This window comes from Athalia rosae, chromosome 2 (assembly GCF_917208135.1).
Source record: "Athalia rosae chromosome 2, iyAthRosa1.1, whole genome shotgun sequence".
NCBI classification, from domain to species: Eukaryota; Metazoa; Arthropoda; class Insecta; order Hymenoptera; family Athaliidae; genus Athalia; species Athalia rosae.
In genome coordinates this window covers 19,202,238-19,223,867 of record NC_064027.1, presented here as the reverse complement: position 1 = coordinate 19,223,867, position 21,630 = coordinate 19,202,238, and the positions used below count along the sequence as shown (strand labels likewise).

At 37.0% G+C, this 21,630-nt stretch overlaps 5 protein-coding genes across 9 annotated transcripts; 3 read left to right on the top strand and 2 right to left on the bottom strand.

The window, feature by feature from the left end:
* Nucleotides 1–962: 962 nt before the first annotated feature.
* Nucleotides 963–8,787, bottom strand: LOC105683017. Its single transcript, XM_020850683.2, has 25 exons — nucleotides 8,527–8,787; nucleotides 8,208–8,360; nucleotides 7,799–7,992; nucleotides 7,413–7,599; nucleotides 6,967–7,332; nucleotides 6,727–6,864; nucleotides 6,504–6,626; nucleotides 6,273–6,407; nucleotides 6,024–6,130; nucleotides 5,766–5,928; nucleotides 5,098–5,627; nucleotides 4,331–4,539; nucleotides 4,060–4,237; nucleotides 3,904–3,991; nucleotides 3,692–3,762; nucleotides 3,351–3,485; nucleotides 3,105–3,254; nucleotides 2,842–3,039; nucleotides 2,560–2,756; nucleotides 2,388–2,494; nucleotides 2,090–2,304; nucleotides 1,831–1,959; nucleotides 1,606–1,757; nucleotides 1,392–1,527; nucleotides 963–1,187 (listed from the first exon to the last, which is right to left on the bottom strand). Exons 1-25 carry the CDS (start codon nucleotides 8,714–8,716, stop codon nucleotides 1,113–1,115), a joined length of 4,326 nt encoding a protein of 1,441 aa, XP_020706342.2. The 5' UTR covers nucleotides 8,717–8,787; the 3' UTR covers nucleotides 963–1,112.
* A 961-nt stretch (nucleotides 8,788–9,748) lies between these two features.
* On the top strand, nucleotides 9,749–12,817 carry LOC105683015 (photoreceptor outer segment membrane glycoprotein 2). The gene is made up of 6 exons (XM_012395298.3): nucleotides 9,749–10,020; nucleotides 10,424–10,560; nucleotides 10,683–10,839; nucleotides 11,909–12,137; nucleotides 12,236–12,385; nucleotides 12,540–12,817. Exons 1-6 carry the CDS (start codon nucleotides 9,749–9,751, stop codon nucleotides 12,606–12,608), a joined length of 1,014 nt encoding a protein of 337 aa, XP_012250721.2. The 3' UTR covers nucleotides 12,609–12,817.
* A 477-nt stretch (nucleotides 12,818–13,294) lies between these two features.
* Nucleotides 13,295–16,217, top strand: LOC105683084 (protein RFT1 homolog). Of its 2 annotated transcripts, XM_012395426.3 has the most exons (8): nucleotides 13,295–13,636; nucleotides 13,956–14,158; nucleotides 14,286–14,472; nucleotides 14,547–14,831; nucleotides 14,904–15,035; nucleotides 15,124–15,255; nucleotides 15,313–15,813; nucleotides 15,890–16,217. In XM_012395426.3, exons 1-8 carry the CDS (start codon nucleotides 13,577–13,579, stop codon nucleotides 16,046–16,048), a joined length of 1,659 nt encoding a protein of 552 aa, XP_012250849.2. In that variant the 5' UTR covers nucleotides 13,295–13,576; the 3' UTR covers nucleotides 16,049–16,217. The 2 variants fall into 2 exon arrangements, with proteins under 2 accessions (XP_012250849.2, XP_048507253.1); XM_048651296.1 differs by lacking the exon at nucleotides 13,956–14,158 and having other exon boundaries at nucleotides 13,295–13,487.
* Nucleotides 16,045–17,371, bottom strand: LOC105683087 (ragulator complex protein LAMTOR5 homolog). 2 transcript variants are annotated; one of them, XM_012395429.3, is made up of 4 exons: nucleotides 17,050–17,371; nucleotides 16,813–16,874; nucleotides 16,597–16,711; nucleotides 16,045–16,520 (listed from the first exon to the last, which is right to left on the bottom strand). In XM_012395429.3, exons 1-4 carry the CDS (start codon nucleotides 17,214–17,216, stop codon nucleotides 16,457–16,459), a joined length of 408 nt encoding a protein of 135 aa, XP_012250852.2. In that variant the 5' UTR covers nucleotides 17,217–17,371; the 3' UTR covers nucleotides 16,045–16,456. The 2 variants fall into 2 exon arrangements, with proteins under 2 accessions (XP_012250852.2, XP_048507256.1); XM_048651299.1 differs by having other exon boundaries at nucleotides 16,601–16,711.
* On the top strand, nucleotides 17,243–19,087 carry LOC105683086. Of its 3 annotated transcripts, none has more exons than XM_012395428.3 (3): nucleotides 17,243–17,383; nucleotides 17,537–17,767; nucleotides 17,941–19,087. In XM_012395428.3, the coding sequence occupies exons 2-3, from the start codon at nucleotides 17,552–17,554 to the stop codon at nucleotides 18,808–18,810; spliced, it is 1,086 nt and encodes a 361-aa protein (XP_012250851.2). In that variant the 5' UTR covers nucleotides 17,243–17,383; nucleotides 17,537–17,551; the 3' UTR covers nucleotides 18,811–19,087. The 3 variants fall into 3 exon arrangements, with proteins under 3 accessions (XP_012250851.2, XP_012250850.2, XP_048507255.1); XM_012395427.3 differs by having other exon boundaries at nucleotides 17,291–17,431; XM_048651298.1 differs by having other exon boundaries at nucleotides 17,291–17,431; nucleotides 17,511–17,767.
* Nucleotides 19,088–21,630: the final 2,543 nt, after the last annotated feature.

The following is a 21,630-nucleotide window of genomic DNA, read 5'->3' as shown; positions in this document are numbered from 1 at the left end:
ACCTCCGTGTTTTCGAAGCTACATGGACGTCAAGCTCTAGCGTAGATGAATTGTTCATAAAAGTATAGTTTACGCTGCAGTATTCCGTGGAATTGTATAGAGAAATGTTCATAATTTGAAAACGTTTAATTTCAACTAACTGGTAGACGTAAATCAGGTCTACGTGGCAGGTACTTTCTATCAATTTAAATGTGGCGACGATATCATTTCAACGATGATTGTCAACATAAAAAATCCTTCTACACAGAGAATATCGCCGAAGAAATGAATGCGTGCTGATTCCGACAAGGTGAAAATAAACCTGTAGTAGCAACGAGAAGAGAAAACCAACAAAAGACAGTCCGCGAACGGTAAAAAAATTTCCTCGAATTTTGAGGAAGCTCAGTTCTTAAGATCGCAAAAATCACTCGATAAAACCTTATCTCTATACCCGTTGAAATCATGCTATCGGCAACCCTACGCATACCTATGTACGTACGTACATACGTATACGTATGTGGAATCGTGCACATCCGTGGAGCCCTTCGGGGTTGAGTGCCTATCTAGTGAAAATCTATACACCTACATAAAACTGAAACGAACCTCCGGTGTGAAGGGGCAGGTGAGGTTGAGTTGAAAGCTTCTATAAACGTTTGATCGTTTCCATATCGTCAGCTCCCTACGCCTGAGCTTGCATGCTGGAAACTTTCAAGTCCGTACGTTCTTACGTTGTAGTTCCACTTCCTCCACCCGCACGAGCTGAGTAAATATTATCGGACAATTTTCCATAGATCTTTACATTGCACGAAAAAAAGCTTTCAAATTTTCAATTCTGGATTACGCCCCGTATTAGGTATACCGGCTCCAAACTTTAAATATTTATTTTGCAACACCAATCACACTCGCGCAACACACCGCTGGATCGAACACACCCGAACGACGTGTGAAACTAGGTAAACTCACGTGTGGGTCAAGCCCTGTTATTATTATGATAATTATTATTTATTATTAAAAAATAAGGTAATTCTAGGTATGTTCATCACTGTTGTACGTTCATCACTGGAAATGAGTATGAATGAAAAGGACGAAATAAAATCGTGAATCGAAGTCTTCTTTCTGTTACTCGCCGGTAATCAACTGACGTTGGCATAAGTTTTAAAAGCTTCGGCGTGCTGTACCGCCGCGTCGTAGAGATACTCGAATTGCCACTGTAAAACGGAAACGGATATTGCTGGTAATTTTTATATCTTGAGTAAATATTTCTTTTGCTACATTCACCTAGGTCTTTTGCTGATTTTCTGTCTACAGATTGTAAGATTTGATTTGCTTTCGTTGTAAATTTAATCCAGCGACTTCTACGCTACCACGGAGACGTTCTAATTTCATTAATTGATCTAATTCCCCGGACTCACCTGCTCCGTCATAAACTCTTGTCTTGATCGTTGAACCGCTCTGGTTGCCGAAATTACATCGCATTCCCGCTCCGAGGACATCCTATCGAGCATGTAGCTCATGGTGACGTAAAGGCCGCAACCCTTAACTCCGTCACTGAAATTTCAGCAAGTAAATCAATCGATCGAGGAAACTGCAAGATGATGATTTGGATTGAACGATAATTATACTCACTAGCAGAGAACCAAAATCGGACCACAGCGCCATGTCCTTTTCACAGCAATCCAAAGATTTACCAAAGCTTCCGGTTCCGGTGGTCTCGCATCTTCGTCCAAACTCCAATTCTCGCACGTTAGAGCTACGATCTTCCGTTTGCTCGCTGGAACCTGAACGTAAGGTAATGGTCATAAAGTTCATTCTTCTGGAACGTGGGACGAACAGTATTTTCTTTTATTTTACCGTCGATGTGTTAGTCAGCGATAGCGTGTCCATCGTGAAAAACTTGTTGGCGTTCGAACTGGATTCTGTTTTTACGTTCACGTTAGGAACGGGGATTAACGTTCCACGGGGTACGACGTCGCAGCAGGACTGGGATGAATGAAAAAAATTACTCTCAAGACGTTGAATTTTTCCCACCGAATAGTTTCAATTTCATGAAAAAAAAAACTTATCAATTTTCAACATTCGTCATTAGTGGCCAACCGAATTCTGTACTTACGTCATTGTTCTCAGGATCGGGACGTTGGAGTATCACAATGACCCGAACGTTTTTCTCTATAATCAACCTCCAGAAGTCAGTGAGGGTTGAAGGCAGCGGCAATTGAGAGGTAATATACCGTTTCCCGTAAACACCGTCAACGCTTACAGCACTTATGTAATCGCTGTGAATATCATGAGTCGGATAACGCTGGAGGATCACCAAACGCGAACTGACTGTAACGCGTATTTTATTCCCATTAGTTCGCGTTAACATTTTTATCAAGAAATTACTCAGGTATGAATAATGTATATCTAACCTGGTGTGAGCTTCCGAAATCTATTTTTCGATATATTTTCGTAGGCAGGAGGTTTTACAGGATCCAAACAGTACATGGATTTGTCCATCCAAGAACAACCCTCGAGTCTGAAATAAAAAAGGAGATTCAATTGCGATAAAAAGAATGATCATAATCTAATTTCGTCACCTACCGTGACATGAGCATGGGTAACTCGGTTTTAAACTGTTCTATTTTTTCTCTCATAATTTCCCCGCAGGTAATTTTTGTCGGCGGTGGAAGTAGATACTCCACTGCCACTACGTGTGTTAACACAAATTGTTTAAAGTTGGACAACATATTAGCTCGAGCTTCGAACATTTTTCTCGCCTCGGCAAAGATGTCAACCGTCTGAAAGAGAAGATTTTTCTTCAACTCAATTCAAATGGTGTATATCGTCTACAAATCATCTCAAATTTTAACGAAATCGGCCCACCCCCTTGTCAGCGATACGACGAGTGCTGATATCGCACAGAATAATTGTTCCGGTTCGTCCTGCGCCGCTGCTGCAATGAACTACGACGGGTCCTCCTCGGGTATGTATGGATCGCAACTCATTTAGATATTCTACTACGGAATGTGAAGATGTCGGAACCTCTTCATCGGACCATTCCGTGTACTGTAGATGCTCGATCTGTAGTACGTACAAATTGTGAAACATAGCTGATTCGGGTTCGGTTTAATTTGTGCTCAATTTACCATTCGCGATTTTTCATCATAACATGTCACCATCAAGAGACTTCTATGAATGAAATTCGCGTGGACGCGTTCTTCCATATTGCATACGGCATATTCGCCGTAATCTTTCCTCGCCTTTACATTCTTGGGCCAGTATTGCTCACAGATTTTCTGAAACCGAAAATGTACCACAAGAAATTACGGTCGTACATTCGTTTTTTTTTTCTATTATTAATTCTGCAGGGTATCGATGCGTCGTTACTATACCTTGTCACCGTCGTGCACATCCACAAGCATACAAATTATGGTAACTTCTTCCTGCCAAATCATCCTCCAGAAATCATCAACTGTTTCTGGTATCGGTGCCTGTGTTGCGATGTAAGCTTTTTCCTTGCAGTAGCCCTGAAAAAAAATTGCAGTCGAGGTATTCATATTACAGACAGTCTGTCTTCAGATGCGGAACAAACAAGATTCGAGGTATTGACTCGAAAATTAACGTGTAATTGAGAAAATTGAAATCTCCGAGTTTTAGTCTATAAGTCGGCGATAAATTGCGCCGGTAATCTGCCTGACCACAACATATTTTAAGTGATTTCGTCCACCCATACGTCAATATAGTTGGCGTTAATGTAGTCGTCGCTACTACAGCCTCCGCCCAATATCACTCGAGTGTCATCATCTGGGGAACATGAATTCATGAGTATTGCTCAATTTCAGTTTTAGGAAAGGGTTTCAATACAATAATCATCGTTGCTCTTTGACATTATGAAATCAGGTGGTAATTTAAAGCTGCCAATTATCACGTCATATCTTTACTCACATGCTATAAAATTTCCGTATCTATTTTTCGACCTATTCTTCGGCAAAATTCCAATCTTGCACGGACGAACCAATCCTCTCGGTAGTTCCTGAAAATCTTTTTATTTAAATATCATCAAATCTGATTTCCTGAATTATATAAATTACCAAGCATTACCCTGAATTGTTGTAGCATCACCCCGTTCTCGACAGATTTTCTAAATCCTTTTTCAAAATTCTTCAGTTTCTCTTCGCGGGCGGACTGACTGTGTAATGATTCATATGGAATTGTAGTCGTCTGCATTTTCTCATTCGAGTGATGTAACCCCACTCTTGAATGGACAAATTTATATCCACTGAAATAAAGATAATTAACTTGAATGTTAGGTAAGAATATTTACAGTGCTTAAATAATTACACCGATAAAATTTCTTGAAATTTCGACTCACAAGTACACGACGAACGTAGCACAAATCACGAAAGTTACCCCCATACCTATCGTCAAATTCAAGTATGATTCCAATGATTCTATCCTCCCTGACAATGATTGTCTACTGTGACCATCACTGACGGTGACTTTTACGTCGTGAGACTCATAAGGTAACAACTGGCAGAGTTCAGTGTCTCTCTTCATGATAAGATTTATACTGCCGTTCCCCTATACCGATGAAAGACCATTAAATATAACGAAGTACCTAAGGTGGAGCAATTTCGGATACTTACAATTAAAAACATTTAAAGGGGGAAATAGGTGTAAGGCGGCGTGTTTTGGCTGATTTTCATGAATTTTTTTAACGTATGAATAATATATATACATTTTTTACATGTTGGGGTTATATTATACATACATATATTCGAGAGTATGTACTGAAAGTTTCAAACATTTTGCATGAAAATGACATGGATATCAGCTGATATGGATATCATAAGTCGCCGCACGGTCGGCCATTTTGCGTACATCCTGAGAGTCACAATTTTTATGCGAAATTAATTGTTCAAGAAAATTTACTTTTTGCATAAGTAAAAGTAGTAATTATTCAATTTAAACAGCTCACGAACTAGTCAGCTTAGATTTTGCTTTGAAATTTTCACAGTATATTCTTGAATAGTTCTACTATCGATTTATGGAAAAAAAAAAATATTTATATATAGATTTTTTGAAGCCGCTATACCTATTTCCTCCCTCAAGAATATAAAGAAATATTCTCTATCGCACCAACATTGTTACCGATATAGGTTCGGTACCGGTTCTATTCGCAGACTTCCAAACTCGTTCCGAATCGTAGCTTCGAATATTTGAGATCGAACAATTCGGCTTTGCGATCACGTCGAGACTGATTTTCGACTGGGTGGTGTCGTTCATAACTGGTGGAATAACCAATTCGATTGAATCGAAGTCGTTACGAGAGACCTGCAACTCCGCTCCACCAAAAGAAGGACGTGGTGGAATGTAATAGGTCATTTGCGCACTTGCATTTCCACAGCGAAGCTTATCGTCCGCAGCAGTCACTGTAAAAATATACTTCGACGCAGTCAAAAGACACAGATCGACGGCATACTTCGGTGTCGTTCGATTGTCCTTATGTTGTCGAGAAGATGGTAATAACGTTCGTGCGGTTTTTAGAGACGTGGTCAATTGGCGATATGAAACCTTAAACACCGGTTGTTTTGTGTTAGAAGAATTATGTAACCAGTTCAGCTTAATGCAACCCAATTTTTCCCGTGTCACGGTCAAATTCGTCGGTGCTGCAAACAAAAAGCTTACACAGTTGATCGCCTTGGCAAACGAGTAATTCCCAAAAACTGACAACCATCTAATTGTAAGTTGTCGAACTTTTGCGACAATCAGACTATTAAGTTTTAGGAGTAATAAAGAAAACTCACGATTCCACCTGGTAGTAAAATTTTGTTTATCGCTTCGAGTAATTCCATGCTTGGGTGTTCCTATTACGAATCGTACTTCATACGTACTGCATGGAACCAGACCTGCTACCCTTTTTCGCTTCTCAGATCCAACTGGCACCGATCTGCAATCGCCGACTCCATTCTGCGGTCAAAATATCACCGTAGATTACTTTGCGCGTCAAAATGATCGATCGTGAATGATTGAAACCAGTGTGTGTCGGAAATATCTCACGTTACATTTAATTCGATGTTAAAATTTTGTCTCTCTTCCTCGTCGAGGAAGGAGTCCCATCGCAACGTTGCCGAAGTATCGCAGAAATGCTCTACCATTGGTATTTGTAGCGCTGTAGAAACACAAAAGTGAAATTATCGATTACGTATTATAACTGCTGATACCAAGGCGGAGCAAAGACTGACAATGATCATAAGTAAATGACACAAACTGGTACCCAGTTCGATGTCTTATTTCTTATTTTTGACTTGTACATTTTTTGCAGTAAGGAAAAACGCGATTTCCTGTGCACTTCGAATTGCACTTTCCCATGATATTATCGCACGATTTACTGAAGCAGTGGTGGCAGGTGTCTTGGCAACCATATCCGTAATTCCCTTTCGGACATTCTGAAGAAAGAAAAAATATCACATTAGATCGTTCTACCACAAGTGAACTCTTTTCGGTGTATACTATTGCCATAGACTAGATACAATTTCGGTCACCTTGGTCGCAATCAAAGCCGTTATATCCCGGTGCACAGTTACAATTAAAGAGATTGCAAATGATCAATCCTTTGCAACGATCCGGAGCAGAATTACAATACGACTTCGATATCGGTCTCGACACTGTTGGGATCCATCACATTAAATCGGAAGGTATGAAAAAAAAATTATTCGTCAGATAGTCGTATCGAAGGATTCAATGTGTCATCGGAGGGATACTCACTTCTTGAAATGGCGTTAGTAAAAGTTGCTTCGGAATTGACCACCGAATTCTCGGTATAAAATAGTTTTTCGCAAAAAACTTTCGGTAGTTTTTGATCATTAATCTTTTTAACGATCAGGTTCGTGTACCTCGAATCGTCTGAAACCAATGGACAGCTGTCAGGTGATAGATAAATTTTATTCGGGAGTCATTGCTAATTCGACAAAGATATTTTTTTTAATATGAAATTCATGGATTTACCTTGAGCGCTTATTGTATTTTGTGATTCGCAATACGGAATACCCCCTAATGCCCAACGGCCATCGGTAATATCGCCTTTTTTTGCAGTTCTGATGAACAATATGACGGTAGGTGATCTCGTGGTATTTGTCTTGACAGTTACGTTTAGCGTTTCAATTTGCCAGAACGGTAATCCAGTATTGGTAGATCCTCTTCTGGAGAAAGTCTTGTTCAGCCGATTCCCAGTGCCATCATCGATACGGACTTCAAATTGGCACTCTTCACAAAGACTGATAACCAAATGTACGCAAAATTGTAGTTTTATTGGTTGAGGAAGGTTCGTCAAGCGTAATTCGGAGCCGGTTTTATTGGTAAGAAAATATCTATCTGAAAAAAGGAATACTTTGATTTCAAAGGTGAGAAGATTAAAATCGAAGAATAAACTTGAGTACCGTTGTTTTACGTACACCAGTGAACTCTTAGACGTGTACTATCGGGAATGTCAAAATGCATTTTCGTGATTTTTGATGAACTCTCAGGTAAATCGTACGAGTAGTTTTTTGTGGTACCATTTTGGAAAAGATCCAGCTTATATCTCTCATTCCATTTCATAATGTAAGTATGCCACTTCATCGGATTGTCAGAGGATTTGAGCTGTGGAATCATTATTATTTAAATGAGATCAGACGACAATTTGATCTATGAATCCTTCCGGAATAAATACATTTGATTCGCGGATCTGGGATCAGGCCACTAGAAATCGATTTTTATTTGACTCCAGACGCGTCCAATTTTTGGAAATCGATACAGGAGGCAAGCTATGCAAGCCGAGTTTACTATGACGAGTACTCACCACTGGTCCGGCGTTCGAATTATTCTTACGATTATCGCACTGTTCCGACGTAGGTAATGTAACTGAGGATATTAATGACGTTGAGTTATTCTCAGTGAGTCGCACGTTAAGAGTTTCACATGTCCGGGCAGAAAACACAACGGTCGTCGCATTCCCCACATTCAAAGTAAACGATGAATTCGCTTCCTCAAAGCCTTTTTGGGATGTAAAGTTGACATTAATACAGCGGTCTCCCGCTTTAAAATATCGAAAAAAAACCAAAGAAAATTATTCGGATACATGATTTTTATTTTTTCTCCATTTACCGAGAAAAATAACCCGGGCCAGTGGTTACCGAGATGATTTTGATGCCGCGAAATTACGGCGATTTTCAATATCTCATTTTAAGCTTAAACACAATTACCAGTACCTTCCCAACGATAGTCGAATACTGGATCCATCGGATAATCAATCGAAAGCACTTCTTCAAATTTACCGATGACGTTTTCCTCCGAAATGCAATTCTTCAATGAGCCAAAAACTACGCCGACACAGATGTTCCTCGTCGAGTCTGGTTCGTATTCTGAAATGTTTTCGATGTGCATACTGTGCTCATTGTGTGTAAATTGGATCAGACATAAGGTTGATCAGGAACTACGTTCTTTACAGCGGTAAGCAAACATTTACTGCTTTTACTGCTATCAAACAATTGAAATCGATCGTAAAAATTCATCTTTCATCAATCCTACCGGATACAGCACCGCCGGGTTCGATATTCCAAACCAATGCGCTTCCATCATTGGCGGTGATGCACTCGTAGGAATACTCGTTGGTATTATTTGAGGGATATCTCAGCATGATGAGTTCCCCATAACTCTTGCTAAACCGTAAAGTGAAGAACTGCGCAATGAAAATCACGTGTAACCAGAAATAGTCCATCCTCACACGACTAGTGGAGAGATTCTTGTTTTCTTTTCTTCTTTTTGATGAACTATCGGGACTTGTGATAATCGATATGAAAATAATAATAGGCCACCAGTTTTAACGACGAACAAAGTTGACTTGTAAAATGTTTCCACTGATACTGCGAAAGATTGTTAATAAAATGTGGACGAAATTGTCATTGTCCTCTCCAGGAAAGGTCAAACACAGGAAACCGCACCCGGCGTCAAGTTATGCTATCAACTTCCTTTACAAGTATCCACGAATGATATAACGGAGTCAAGTTATTTCTGCTGATTGTCAGTGAGAATGTTGCAAATCGGCTTTGATGAACAGCAAACGATTTATATTATCACCCGCACCGGAACGGCAGGGTTAGGATTAAAGATTCAATGATTTCATTCGGACCTGATTTTACAAATTTTTCAAAAATATTCATTGAAAAATCCATGATTACGACCCAATGGAGAATATTTTATTAATTACATCACTATCACGTTAAGAAAGAATTTATGTGCCGAGTAATACTACAGGAAAAGAAGGAAGGAATCGTAACTTACCTTATGAATTTTCGTTCATTTGCCTTTACAAGCCATCTTTATAAGAAATCAGCAGCCTAAACCCGCGACACGTGTCGCAATACCCACCGGTAATGCGATTAAAAAATTACCAATCATAAAATCTAGACAGATTAATTAATTATTCGCCATTTCTTCTCAATTATGGATGCGCGATTCTTGAGACTACGTATGAATCTGTAAATGAAAGCATCGAAACTAAAAATTCTAGGTAAGTGAAATTGACCGATGCAATAAACGTATCTACGTATTATGCATACGTGTAGGAATTCAGTGCGGTCGTATGAACACCTTTTCCAAGGGAAAATTATCAAAGTGAAGTGGTTTGTAATTCGGTCATTTTACACCATCGATTTCCGTTCGATGATCAACTTTTCCAGTTTGTAAATGAGCTCGACATCGTTCAATCGCTCTTCACCACTGATATTGAAAAAAACTCAGCTCAATTTCCATGGCTCTGTTTGACATCAGGTTTACCGAGCAACAACGAAAACAACTTCAACGTTGGTTGATAGCGTTGATATTTGGTCAGGCAGCGATTGGGCTCGCACTTTTTCTCCTTGGAGTCTGCGTTTCTAGTTCAATTGGAGCGAATCTGCATTCCGTGGATCGAATAGTCGTTGATTGGGTCTTCACCGTTCTAGCGATGTACGGTCTATATGTCCTGACTCATAACCTTGTTGGTGCAAAACTTTGCTCCAATTTCATCCGATTCGCCGAAGGGTACGTTATTAGGATACGGAACGAACATTTCGCGGCTTTTCTCAGGGACATTCTCAACCTTCGGATATGGCACTCACTCTATTTTATCAGCGCTTTGACCTTCGGACATTTATCCTCCCGCAGACCAAGAATGACGCCAAACGCGTTTAACGGGCAATCGGGCTTCGCCAAGACAAAGTGGGGTTAAAGTCTTCGACTCTGATCTATACTTGTGTCACACATTGACAACGTTGAAGTTGAATGAAAAATCAAGTATCGAGTGACACTTGTTTCTTTTATTTTTATTTTTTTATCTTTTGATTCTTTTATCTCAAATATTCGATCCGAAGGAAGTTCCCTGTTTATGCTTGTAAAATGGATAGCTATTTCGTACCAAATACTACATAATGTTATTTTTTCTTAGTTCTGGAATGAGTTTACGTTTGTTCGTCTGGACGTTGGTGGGAATAATAGTTGTCGGCGTTGGTTGCGTTCTCGGTAGTGTTTCCCTCATTACGGCAGATCATTTGATTTCTCAAATCCGTCGATCGCTTAACCAAGGTAAGGTTTCTTTGCGTTTTGATTATAACAAGAAAGAAGACTGATCAAATTATCAGCGCTATTTATTGTTGGATACAGTTTTAACTAAACTTTTTGATAATCGAAAATTTCGAACCAAAAAGGCATGATGCAATACCTGGCCGATCCAAAATGGAAACGTACTTTGGATAAAATGCAAGTACAGATGAAATGTTGCGGAATAGAATCGTTTACAGACTGGCATAAAATATTTTGGATGCGCCGAGATGTCTTTGAGGAAGATTCGTCAATTATTTTGGAGTAATTCACGGATTTTTGTATCGTCTAATTTTTTTTTTCAGTTTTTACCATCAGACACCCGTAAAACCATTTTTGAATAAACAAAAAAAATGTGACAAAAGCATATATTCGATAGGGAGAGAAAATTTCACGAGCTAAAATGTTGCATATATTAAACAAATACTATAAATCCAGCGATGAAACAGACGATTCACCTCGGGTATAATAAAATTGGACTATAAAAAAGGGTCATTGTGAAGGTTGAGAGCGCTGTGGTATAGGACGATCCAGTAACTCAGGGGATTTAATCAATTCTTTGCGAGACTAGAATGTTCTTGAGATATTCCGACGTGGGGAACACGCGCCAAAAAAAAGACCAGAAAAAGGATATCAAGAGATACCTTCAGACGAAATACTTTCACGGATTCCTAATCAAACATTTTTTTTATATAAATTAGACTCACGAAAAACGGTTTCGAAGAATTTATCATTATTTCCATTTTATTTTGAATTATACAATCACGACGTATACCGAATCTGTTCTGTAGATAATAACTAATCCATCCAAAGAACTTTTCAGACTTTACGCCTTTTGAAATTAAAAAAGTACAAATGAAATACTTAATGCTTTCAGACTTTGAGCTGCACATTTCAATAGTTTCAACCCTAATACTGGACAGATTTTACGTAAAAATTCGCATTAGAAGGTCTACCAAAATATTCGAACGAATTGATATGAGTCAAACCTAATTTGAATGAATACTTTTTATTATCTCACTCTCGCTAATAATTCGTACGAATGCTCTCTACTGATGTCGTGTGCTACAAATTGGTTCAATTTTGAGGTAACCGTCATTCTGGGTGTCCTTTGATTAAATAATATTCAATGGGGACCTCAATCATCAACCGAGGTGATCCATTGCTCACATATTCTTGAGTACTGCTAAGCACCCTTTTCAGCTTGTACAAGATAAGCCGGAAGACCTACGCTTAGAAGCACGATAATGCGTCAATAGAATAGACATATGAAATGAAAAGAGAAAAAAAAGAAAGGAGAAAATAGTAATCCCCTTTAATCCTGTTGCGAAAGGTACGCTGAGCTGGATGGGCGCGTGTTGCCTCCGGTGGTTCCATGGAGCTGCTGCCGATTTGATGTGAAAAGCCCTTGCTACCATGACCCATTCCAACTACAAAATCCCGAGCAAGATCTTGCAGCAGATACCCTACACGTACAGGGTTGTCTTACCGCTATGAAAGGACCCGTGCTTGGAGCCTTGTTTACCACAGTCGTTCTTCTATTCCTCCAATTCGTTTTGCAGGTAATATATATTTCATTTTTGTCTAATAATCTTTTACCATCCGCGTAAAACATTCTGCGATTTCTGTCGTCCATACGCACCTGTTGCCCATTTTACAGGTCGTGATCATTCTACTTTCAAGACTCACGTTTACAGCTGCTAGGAACGCTGTCGCTCTTGGAAATCGAAATGGACAATCTTCAGGGTGGATCTACGGTCGGCTAGATTTTGGTAACGCTACAGGACCGAATTTGTATCAAATACATCGAGTTAGTATACAATTTATCTTAATCATTATGGTGTAGAATCTTAATTATATTTGGTAAATCATCATGATCAACGTCAATAGGATACGATGTTCACGATTTTCATGCTGCGGAATATTGTACAGGTGGTCTCTTAATCGATTATTTCGATTCGCAGAAATGTAGTGGCCGAGGTGACGTCTTGGTAGACCTGAAACCTTTAGTATACACCAGTGACACGGAATGAAAAAGAAGCCAACTATTCGCGACGCTTGCTGAAAGTTGAAATTGTAACTTTTTAAAGTGTATTGAAACAAAGTGAGAGACTACATTAGTCCAAATTGACAAAATTTATTCCGGAATTCGTAATAGCTGAATACAGAAAGTCGAAAGTATTATACATATATCAAATCAATTATCCACAACGATCCTGCAAATATATTTTAAGTTCAAGAATCCGAATCCGTATAATGAATTATAAAAATTGATTGTTCCCAATCTATTTGTTGACTAAATTGCACTAAATATTGAAATTATCGAGTAATCGTCATTTTGTCGTTTTTTAGAGCGAAAAATAGAAGAATAACTCCCTCTTGTTATGGGATGTGTCAGTCGAAACTTACAATTCTGAATTTGAAATGTGTTAAGTGACACAATCTGTAATTCTTAGCTTTAGAAATCTAAAAAATCTGAAGTTCATAGCCTCGGATTCTTTCAAATTCTGGCGTTGACAATCATGCCCGACAAAAATCCCTCAGGAATCAATGAAAGCATTATACCTTTTTCATCCATCGGATAGAATCTGATTTTCAATTCAATTCTCGGGGTTTCAGAATCTGGCGCCAGCCCTCGGAATTGCGATGAACTGACAATGAGGGTTGCGTCTGACAGCAGAAAATCCACGGGGATCTTGCGCAATTCAGCGAATTGCCTGACCTTGAATGAAGCAGAAGAGAATTGAAAGTGAGAATTGTCAAAAAATGGAATGATTCTAATAGTCAGGTGTCACACACTTGTCAATCAAAATGGAAGGCGTTCTGACACGACCGTTATTATTTTTTGTTCTGCTAGGTCTCATATAAAAATTATCTAATAATATCAGAGGCTGATTCTACGTTTATTTCAAGTAACTCATCTCGCACGCTCTTACATAACCTCGCAACTGTATCCGTTCATCTTTCGCTGTCATAGGATTGAAAAGTTGTCAAACTCACGATGGCACCAAATATTCTGAAGAGTAGCTTGGAAAATGCATCTTTTAATATTATATTCCAGGTAACTTGACAGTCCACCCCTCAAAGACTGCTATTAATTTGGCAAGATGTACTTCACCGTCACATTGATTTTACAGTATATAGCTCATCAAGCATACAGGACTTCTGAATCAATGTAGTTGAACTAACATGATACATTATTACTCAGTACCTGCTCTTTGACAATATCCTATTACAAAGAATGAGACACGACTAGTTGCCTATTTCTAGTAAAACTCCAAGAGATTGCTAGTAAAAGTTGTTCAATATTGAAAGCTTTTGAGGCTGTAAAAAACTGAATATTTTAGTTTACTGGACTAACATTGCGATTACTTTCACAGATACTATGTCGAGGTGTGACCTTTGTTTTGAATGCATTTGTCGTCCGTCACGTTGGCCAGGCAGTGCTTGGTGTGATGAACGTTAGACTACTACTTCTGGAATCAATGATTCTATTTCTCTCTCGCGAACCATTTATGAAAGCATGCCTGACAAATACTGCTGAGCATAACTGGGCACAAGTAGTTAATTTACTATGGGTGACGTTAGTTTCTTCTAAACAATTTTTTACTCCTTCAGCAGCAATAAAATCTTAATCTTCCAATGCATTTCACATCTTGAAACTTATCAAAGAACGTTATCAGAGATGATGATTTTCAATAATTTTCCAGTGTTCCAATATGTATGTTCATGTCAATGGTTTTTGGATACACTTGGTTGTTCATCTTATCGCCAGGTGAAACATTACCACCGTATTATACCTTTGCAGTTTGGGCAGTTGCTATTTCTTGCGTAATTGAACTATCCTCACTAATTGTTCAACTTGTCGCAAGCGCTTTTTTATTTGTGAGACTAAAAGTAAGTAAACTATTTTCCATGCCATTAGAATAGTACTCTGGTTGAGGAATTTTATCAAATCATTTTGTTTACAGGTAGTTTTAGATACAATTTTGATAGCTATCCGCACACTGACTTTTATCTCCTTGATAATCCGGCGACCCGAGAATGCATTGTTTGCCTTTGGAGTAGCACAACTTGTTGCAGCAGTTTTTTATACCACCAGCCACTACACTTACTTCCATTTTTATATCACCAAATTAAATAAGTCAAAGGACAAAAAGAAATTGCCTATCAAAGATGGCATGGACGAATGCTTGGCAACAGAATTTCCATTCAAATCTATAACAGATTTTTTACCAGGGCAACTGGATAATTCTGTGAGTTTCAATTGAAGATTGATGAAGAATTCATTGATGATTAATCGATTTAACGAACCTTTCACCATCCAGGGATCACTGCTCGACAAAAAGTTATCCATCCTGACATGGAGCTTTTTTCGACAAGGTGTATTGAAACAAATTTTGACCGAAGGTGAAAGGTTGATCATGACCTTCATGCCGATGTTAACATTTGCAGAACAGGTGTCTAAACCAAAAAATTGTTGAAAGCCAACAACCAATCATACACCTCTTTTTGTTAAATATGAAAAAAAAATTTTATGTATCTTAGGGTATGTACGAAATCGTCAACAACCTGGGTTCGTTAGCAGCCAGATTTATATTCCGTCCAATAGAAGATAGTGGTTATTTTTACTTCACACAAATGGTTCAAAGAGACAAGCCAATAGCTGATCAAAATGTGGTAAGTTAACAGCATCTCTCCTTATCGATCACAGATGTAGCATATTCAATATTCTAGGTGACAGTACAGGAAAGCGTCAACGTCTTAATGCAGCTATGCTCAGTTGTAACATCAATCGGGTTGGTTGTTCTAGTGTTTGGTCAATCTTATTCCTCTCTATTACTTTGGCTGTACGGAGGTTCGAAGTTAACGGCCGACTTACCAGTTTTATTACTGCAATCTCATTGCCTTGCAGTATTATTGTTGGGAATAAATGGAGTTACAGAATGTTATACCAATGCAACCGCGGACAGCAAAACCATTAATAGAAATAATTATATTATGATATACGAGTCTGTGGCATTCCTAGTAGTTTCATATTTTTTTGTTTCTTGGTTTGGACCAGTTGGTTTCATATTTGGTAATTGCGTCAACATGGCTTTAAGAATATTACATTCAACAAGGTTTATAAAAAGAAGACATGTGGGCACCAAATATGCACCTTTGTTGGGGCTTGTACCAAAACCAATTTTTGTTACATTTTTGATAATGTCAGCCATCATTACAAAAGTATCACAGGTGAGATTGAATTTTTTTTTTTTAGTGGAAATCCGCAAACTTTGTAAAAATGATTTTGTAAAATTGTTTGTTACAGGCATACTTCTTTCCTGATGGAAAATTAATTCATTTAATCATCGGTATTTTCATGTTTTGCATTGTAATAGCTTCGTGGCTTTACGAGCATCAAGACCTGATACAACTTGGCATCAATAAATGGCGTAACCGACACAACAAAAACAAAAAAAGCAATTGACCAATGAATCCTTACTTATTATTTATAATATGAGTATATACATTTTACATCATAATACGTGAGTACATGTTGGTAGAAAAATTAACAATATCTTCATCTTTAATTAGTATATCTCATATTGTTATTCCATTTCTATATTGTATAAAAATAAAAACTACAAGAAGTTAAACTCGTTTGCGGTATTACCTGTGCTCTAATAGACAGAAATTAGTTGATGGATTCTATTTACAGTTTTTTTTCTGAACCATCAGATATTAGGAGTAATATAACAGACTTATGGTGTTCAAGATTTCAAAATTTGAATAAAATATTGTATTGCAGCATATGTTCAATTACAGCAAAGAACAAAAAATTGGCAACGTGAAAATCACAAGAACCTTGAAAAAGTAATTATTTCAAACTCTTATTCTAGGGTGAAATTATTTTGTAAATTGCTCCAATTATTGGTCCTTGGCGCTGAATTATACACTGTCTGAAATTGATAATGAACATGCCTGAACAATATTCTCAAAGATTCAGCTGGTGATATAAATGATTTGGATACAAACCTACTATCACTTTCCAAAGCAATGACAGGTGCCTTAGAATCAGGTTCCAGTTTAGCAGCCTCATCAGCAATTGCTGCTATCAGCCCTGCACTTTCACTAGATGCACTTCCTTTAGCTGCAGGTAATTTGAAGAATAAAGAATAGATCTTAAAAACGTTAATATTTAAAATAATTGAGCATTGCTGTGTTTCTAGGAGCAAATTTGTTAGAAATTACCTCCTAGGCAGAGGCCCTGGCGATCAGCCAAAATGCATCCAATGACACCTTCGACGTTCGTCCTGAAAATGATCCCATTTCAACACACAGAATTTATTGGTTGCTAATGTTGCTAGTTTTTCGCGTTATAAGTACAAATACGAATAGCGTTGACATAAAAAAAAAACAACAACAACAAAGCGTGGAGTTTTTGCCTGGCTAACCCTAAAGATTTACGTCTTTGGTTATATATCTTACACATTATCCATGGTCCTTTCTAAATTTCGTTCCATCGCAAGAGTTTTACTGGAACTCAATTTTACGATAATATTTAAAAATCTTAAGAATACGATGATAGTTGTCAAATAATTTAATCCGTTCACACCACCCCTCTTTGCTACCTGTGACAGAAAGAGAACTGTCATCTAGCAAAGCTTCAATAATCGACTATCGCACTGTTTTCGTGCTTCAAGAATGTCACGTGAATGCTCAAATCGCACGATTGCGTACGAACTGTTGATTACGATGTATTATGAAGATCTTTTATTCAATCAATCGGTTCAATCAATAACGCAATTGTAGTTCGAATGAGGTATAACAATTAATTAACTTTGAATCCGGTTTTCACCTAACCTGAAACGTAAGCCAATTTCTAGCTGGCCAATTTGGAACTGGTCAAATTGAACAAACGCAGAAGTACTAATAATCAGTTCGTACAGCGAATGCATTTCTACTTTATTTTCAGAAAAAGGTGATCACAATGGATTTTGAGATTGTAAAATGTATTCTACAGAATGGCGGTGCAGATATATCAAATATCGACTTGGAAAACTGTGCAAGTGAAATAAGAGATGACAAACTTGAATCAAGAAATCCAGCCTTAATATCTGCCCTTGCTAAATCTTTTACCACCTCATTACAGTATAGGGTATCGCCTGCTGCTCACCAACGCTACTTAGTTCGCACTAATCTCATCGTACGTTGACCACATCAACCTATCACAATTATTTTATATAAATAATTGAAATTCTGTAGATTGAACATAATTCGTTCACTCGGTGCTCTCTGTATGGATTGCAACAACAACTACTTTTCATAATAAGTTGACATTATTGTGAATATAATAGAAAAAATGATTGGTTTTTTTAGGAACAGTTACGCGATTGGTCACGGATCACAAGCCGTTATGCAGGCCTGCACACATTCACGGATGGTGAAAAAACTGCAGAATTTACCATGCATTTGGTCAAGAGATACCTCACTGAAGAGTTTCTTGTGAAACAAACAACAGTCAATGTTTTAATCAAATTAGGCTTTGCTTTGATAGATATAAAATTAAAATATCCAACATTTGATTATAAATTGGACAAAATAATCAACAAAATCTTACAGTTGAGTAAAACTCCTGACAGTAACAAATTTCTTGACATTATAATTGACAAGTACAAGGATCTTTCCCTCGAATGGGTATCTATAGAAAATATATACATTCACAAAGCCGAGGAGCTGATTGAAATACCAATTGTAAATCTCTTCATTATATTCCACGAAAATCGAGTAACTGAGAAACCTGATTTAAAATCCATCCAAAGTTACATCGATCCCTCTGCGGAAAATTGCTTGCATCCTACCGAAAAATTATTACAATATAGCTCCAAATCCCCACGCATATTCCAGCTACTGTCGAGTGTTTTGAGAGAAATACTCTCCTATACAAATTGCTCTATGATTGTTTTGGATTACATACAATTCATCCTTGAGCACATAAGTACACTTTGTCAACAGCAAAACAAACACATTTTAGATCTGTATCCAAGAAAATTACAGTATATTATAATTCTACTCAGAATAGAGCCCGAATTACATACCGATAGAACTCGCGATTATTTGCTTCAAACGGTTACGAGTACTTATCATTCGAACCGAACAGAAATTGCGATTTTGCTCAGTCACTTCCCTAAATGGATAAAAAAAATCACAGACCACATCTCGCTCAGCAATGATCCGTTTTTCAGGTGACACTAGTATCAGTCCTGCTTGGCATGAATCAGGCATGTAAATTGGCGAAAAATTGTCTATGATCAAATATGAAGTTGGATTTCAAATAAATATTTGTTCAACTGATAGCTAGTTCTCGTATATCATGTTCATATCAAATATTTCTAATCGATATTAATAGTGCTTCATACTAAAAATATAATAAGTAAACCAAAAGGTCCGAAGAGCCGTTGCCATGTAGAAGATAATTGTGCAGATATGTAATACAATTTTTTTGTGAAATATATAATTGAAAGTATTTGATTGTAAACGTATTCAATCACTTACCAGAACTCACCGATTAATAACAATAAAGACACCTTGTAGTGGTTGGCATACTTTTGACTAATATATCTAGGTTTTAACAAATGATACAATAATCACAAATGACATTAATAAAATTGCAGTACCTTTTTGCATCTTTTTGGTATATTTCAAAGTGGGACATCCATTACATGGCAGTGACGAGCTATATATTTTCTACAAAGACCACCATCCATTGTATTTTTTTCCTTTTTATTTTTTTTTTATTTTTTCATTCTTATTATGATTTTTTCTGTACTTGTTTCTTGACACCTGTTATTAATTATAAAATGGTATGTGTGTATATAATCTTCACGCCTCTTGTTCTTCATATTCTTACGCCTTTGACGAATACACCGAATTAATTACGATAAAAGAATCTAACTTTCATTAAGATGTGAATATATAACAGTTGATGGTCGGGACGATCCTGGGATTTCAGTGTAGGTACACACGCATGACAATCGCAGTTCAACAATCGTCTAGATAGACCGACCCACACCATTCTAGTTGATAGATTTGTATTTGGTTAACCATAATTAGCATTTAATATTTACGCACTTTATGTCCTTCATCTTTGTAATAATTGTTGAATTGTGCTTTCAACGTATTATTGAAAGATGTATGATCATCTAATTGTAAGTAATATGTACCTCTCGCCTAGTAGTTTTACTTTTACTCTTTCCATTCATTTGTATTCCAAGATATACCTACGTACCTGTCTTTAGTTTTCAATTCAAATTTTTCTCGTTTTTCTTTGTTATTGTTGTTGTTTAGTTTAAAATATGAATAGTCCGTTATTAGCATCATGAAACTCGTTATAGTACATTTGCCAAATATTACATATAATCTGAGATTTTCTTTGAAACAGATGTTTGAACTGTGTAGATTGCCTTTTCTCGGCAATTTCATTGTGTTAACTGGTTTTATGGTCAAGAGATTCGGTAGAGTCTCGCGCCAAGTACATTCAAAAGAAAAAGGACGCGCGGACTACCGAGTATCTATACCGGTAGGGGATATTTTATAATACAGGCAACTTTAGTTGGAATGATAATGATCAGTATACGTATTACAAAGTATTTAGACACTATCGTGCGTGCATATTATTTTACGTACTCCTGAACTTCGAATATACCATATTAAACATCAATTACCTATTTGAATTAAAACCGAGCAGATATTTAATAGTTGGTCATAGAATAACATGTATTTAGCTAATGGGTAATAATCAAATTCTTATTCAATTGTGTAGAGTGATTGAAAAAATCATTGGCAATAGTCGACGCTATCGAATAACTGTGACAATTGAGATTGTCGACACGTAAGAATCAATTAGTATATTTAGCATAAATTATTAAATGCGTCAAACATGATGAAATTATTAAATATCTGTGCTTCATTTGCGAGAAGCATGATTTATGATGAGACATGAAACGAACAGATATTTTGTCAAATTTTAATGATGCCTTTATGCCGAAGCTATTATATTAATTATAAAACATTTTATTACGATTTTTTATCTACATGTATCGTGTCAATAAACAGCAGCTGATTTCTCAGTATATAATTATCATGTATCATTTTTAAATCAGCGTATCTTATTAACGTCACTTCAATTATTTCGTATAATTATTATACCTCAGTTTTCAATTTGTCAATGTTTGAAAATTAGGCGATAATTAAATATAATATAGATTTCACTGGCATATATTTTTATCCCATCAAGTCATTTATTTATTTTTCTTTATTTCGGATTGAATTTATTAGTATTCGGGCTGAATATTCACATTAATTGAAAGAAGCTTCAACCGCTCGTGACCTATAGACTAGGAAAATATAATCTTGAGGAATTATATTATGGTTTGTATATTCAATTAATGTGCAGTGACGCCTGGAAAATCTTCTAGCCCATCAATAATAAAATTGAAGCAACTTAAAATTCGTTACATAACTGTTAGGGTAAATCTAAGAAATTTCCTTGGCTGTACACTATAGTTATCAACGGATCAAACATATCGAATAATATGCTGGCAAAGGAAATTCAACGCAACATCGCTTTTACCGACTAAAATCAACTATAGAAAACACAAAACTACTGATGTTCGTTAAATCAATCAACTCCCTAAAAAAATTTAATGCTGGCTTTTAGCCAATCAGCAACGTATCTATATGACATTTGAAATCTCAATGTTGACCACATCTTCGATGAATCATAAAAAATAGTTGATTAATGATTACGACGAGTGTTAGTGGGCAAGGGATAGGCTTGCGTAAGGGTCGGCTACTTCTGATTTTCAACAATTCACTCTCTTTTAATCTGAGAAACTATGCGATCCATTGTGACTGACACTGGTATCGTTATTTTTTTTCAGTGAAACTGCCACAACTACCGGTTTAACAAAAAGTGAATAAAATCATTCAAATATGCAGAAATTAATTATTGATATTCATCTTATTCTAACTTTACTTACTCTTGAGAGATACGTCCACTTTTCAACA

What these genes read in the sequence shown, in the direction of transcription:
- LOC105683084 (XM_012395426.3), top strand. Translation starts at nt 13,577, where the DNA reads ATGGCACCAAATATTCTGAAGAGTAGCTTGGAAAATGCATCTTTTAAT. An exon ending in TTTTATTTGTGAGACTAAAA is followed by an intron (nt 14,473 to 14,546) that starts GTAAGTAAACTA and finishes TTTTGTTTACAG; the next exon opens with GTAGTTTTAGATACAATTTT. An exon ending in CAGGGCAACTGGATAATTCT is followed by an intron (nt 14,832 to 14,903) that starts GTGAGTTTCAAT and finishes TTCACCATCCAG; the next exon opens with GGATCACTGCTCGACAAAAA.
- LOC105683015 (XM_012395298.3), top strand. Translation starts at nt 9,749, where the DNA reads ATGGCTCTGTTTGACATCAGGTTTACCGAGCAACAACGAAAACAACTT. An exon ending in GATTCGTCAATTATTTTGGA is followed by an intron (nt 10,840 to 11,908) that starts GTAATTCACGGA and finishes CTGTTGCGAAAG; the next exon opens with GTACGCTGAGCTGGATGGGC. An exon ending in TCCTCCAATTCGTTTTGCAG is followed by an intron (nt 12,138 to 12,235) that starts GTAATATATATT and finishes CCCATTTTACAG; the next exon opens with GTCGTGATCATTCTACTTTC.
- LOC105683087 (XM_012395429.3), bottom strand. Translation starts at nt 17,216, where the DNA reads ATGACAGTTCTCTTTCTGTCACAGGTAGCAAAGAGGGGTGGTGTGAAC. An exon ending in GAAAGGACCATGGATAATGT is followed by an intron (nt 16,875 to 17,049) that starts GTAAGATATATA and finishes GATCATTTTCAG; the next exon opens with GACGAACGTCGAAGGTGTCA. An exon ending in GCTTTGGAAAGTGATAGTAG is followed by an intron (nt 16,521 to 16,596) that starts GTTTGTATCCAA and finishes TATCAATTTCAG; the next exon opens with ACAGTGTATAATTCAGCGCC.
- LOC105683017 (XM_020850683.2), bottom strand. Translation starts at nt 8,716, where the DNA reads ATGGACTATTTCTGGTTACACGTGATTTTCATTGCGCAGTTCTTCACT. An exon ending in AAATACAATAAGCGCTCAAG is followed by an intron (nt 6,865 to 6,966) that starts GTAAATCCATGA and finishes CATTGGTTTCAG; the next exon opens with ACGATTCGAGGTACACGAAC. An exon ending in TTTTACTACCAGGTGGAATC is followed by an intron (nt 5,628 to 5,765) that starts GTGAGTTTTCTT and finishes TTTTGTTTGCAG; the next exon opens with CACCGACGAATTTGACCGTG.
- LOC105683086 (XM_012395428.3), top strand. Translation starts at nt 17,552, where the DNA reads ATGGATTTTGAGATTGTAAAATGTATTCTACAGAATGGCGGTGCAGAT. An exon ending in TAGTTCGCACTAATCTCATC is followed by an intron (nt 17,768 to 17,940) that starts GTACGTTGACCA and finishes TGGTTTTTTTAG; the next exon opens with GAACAGTTACGCGATTGGTC.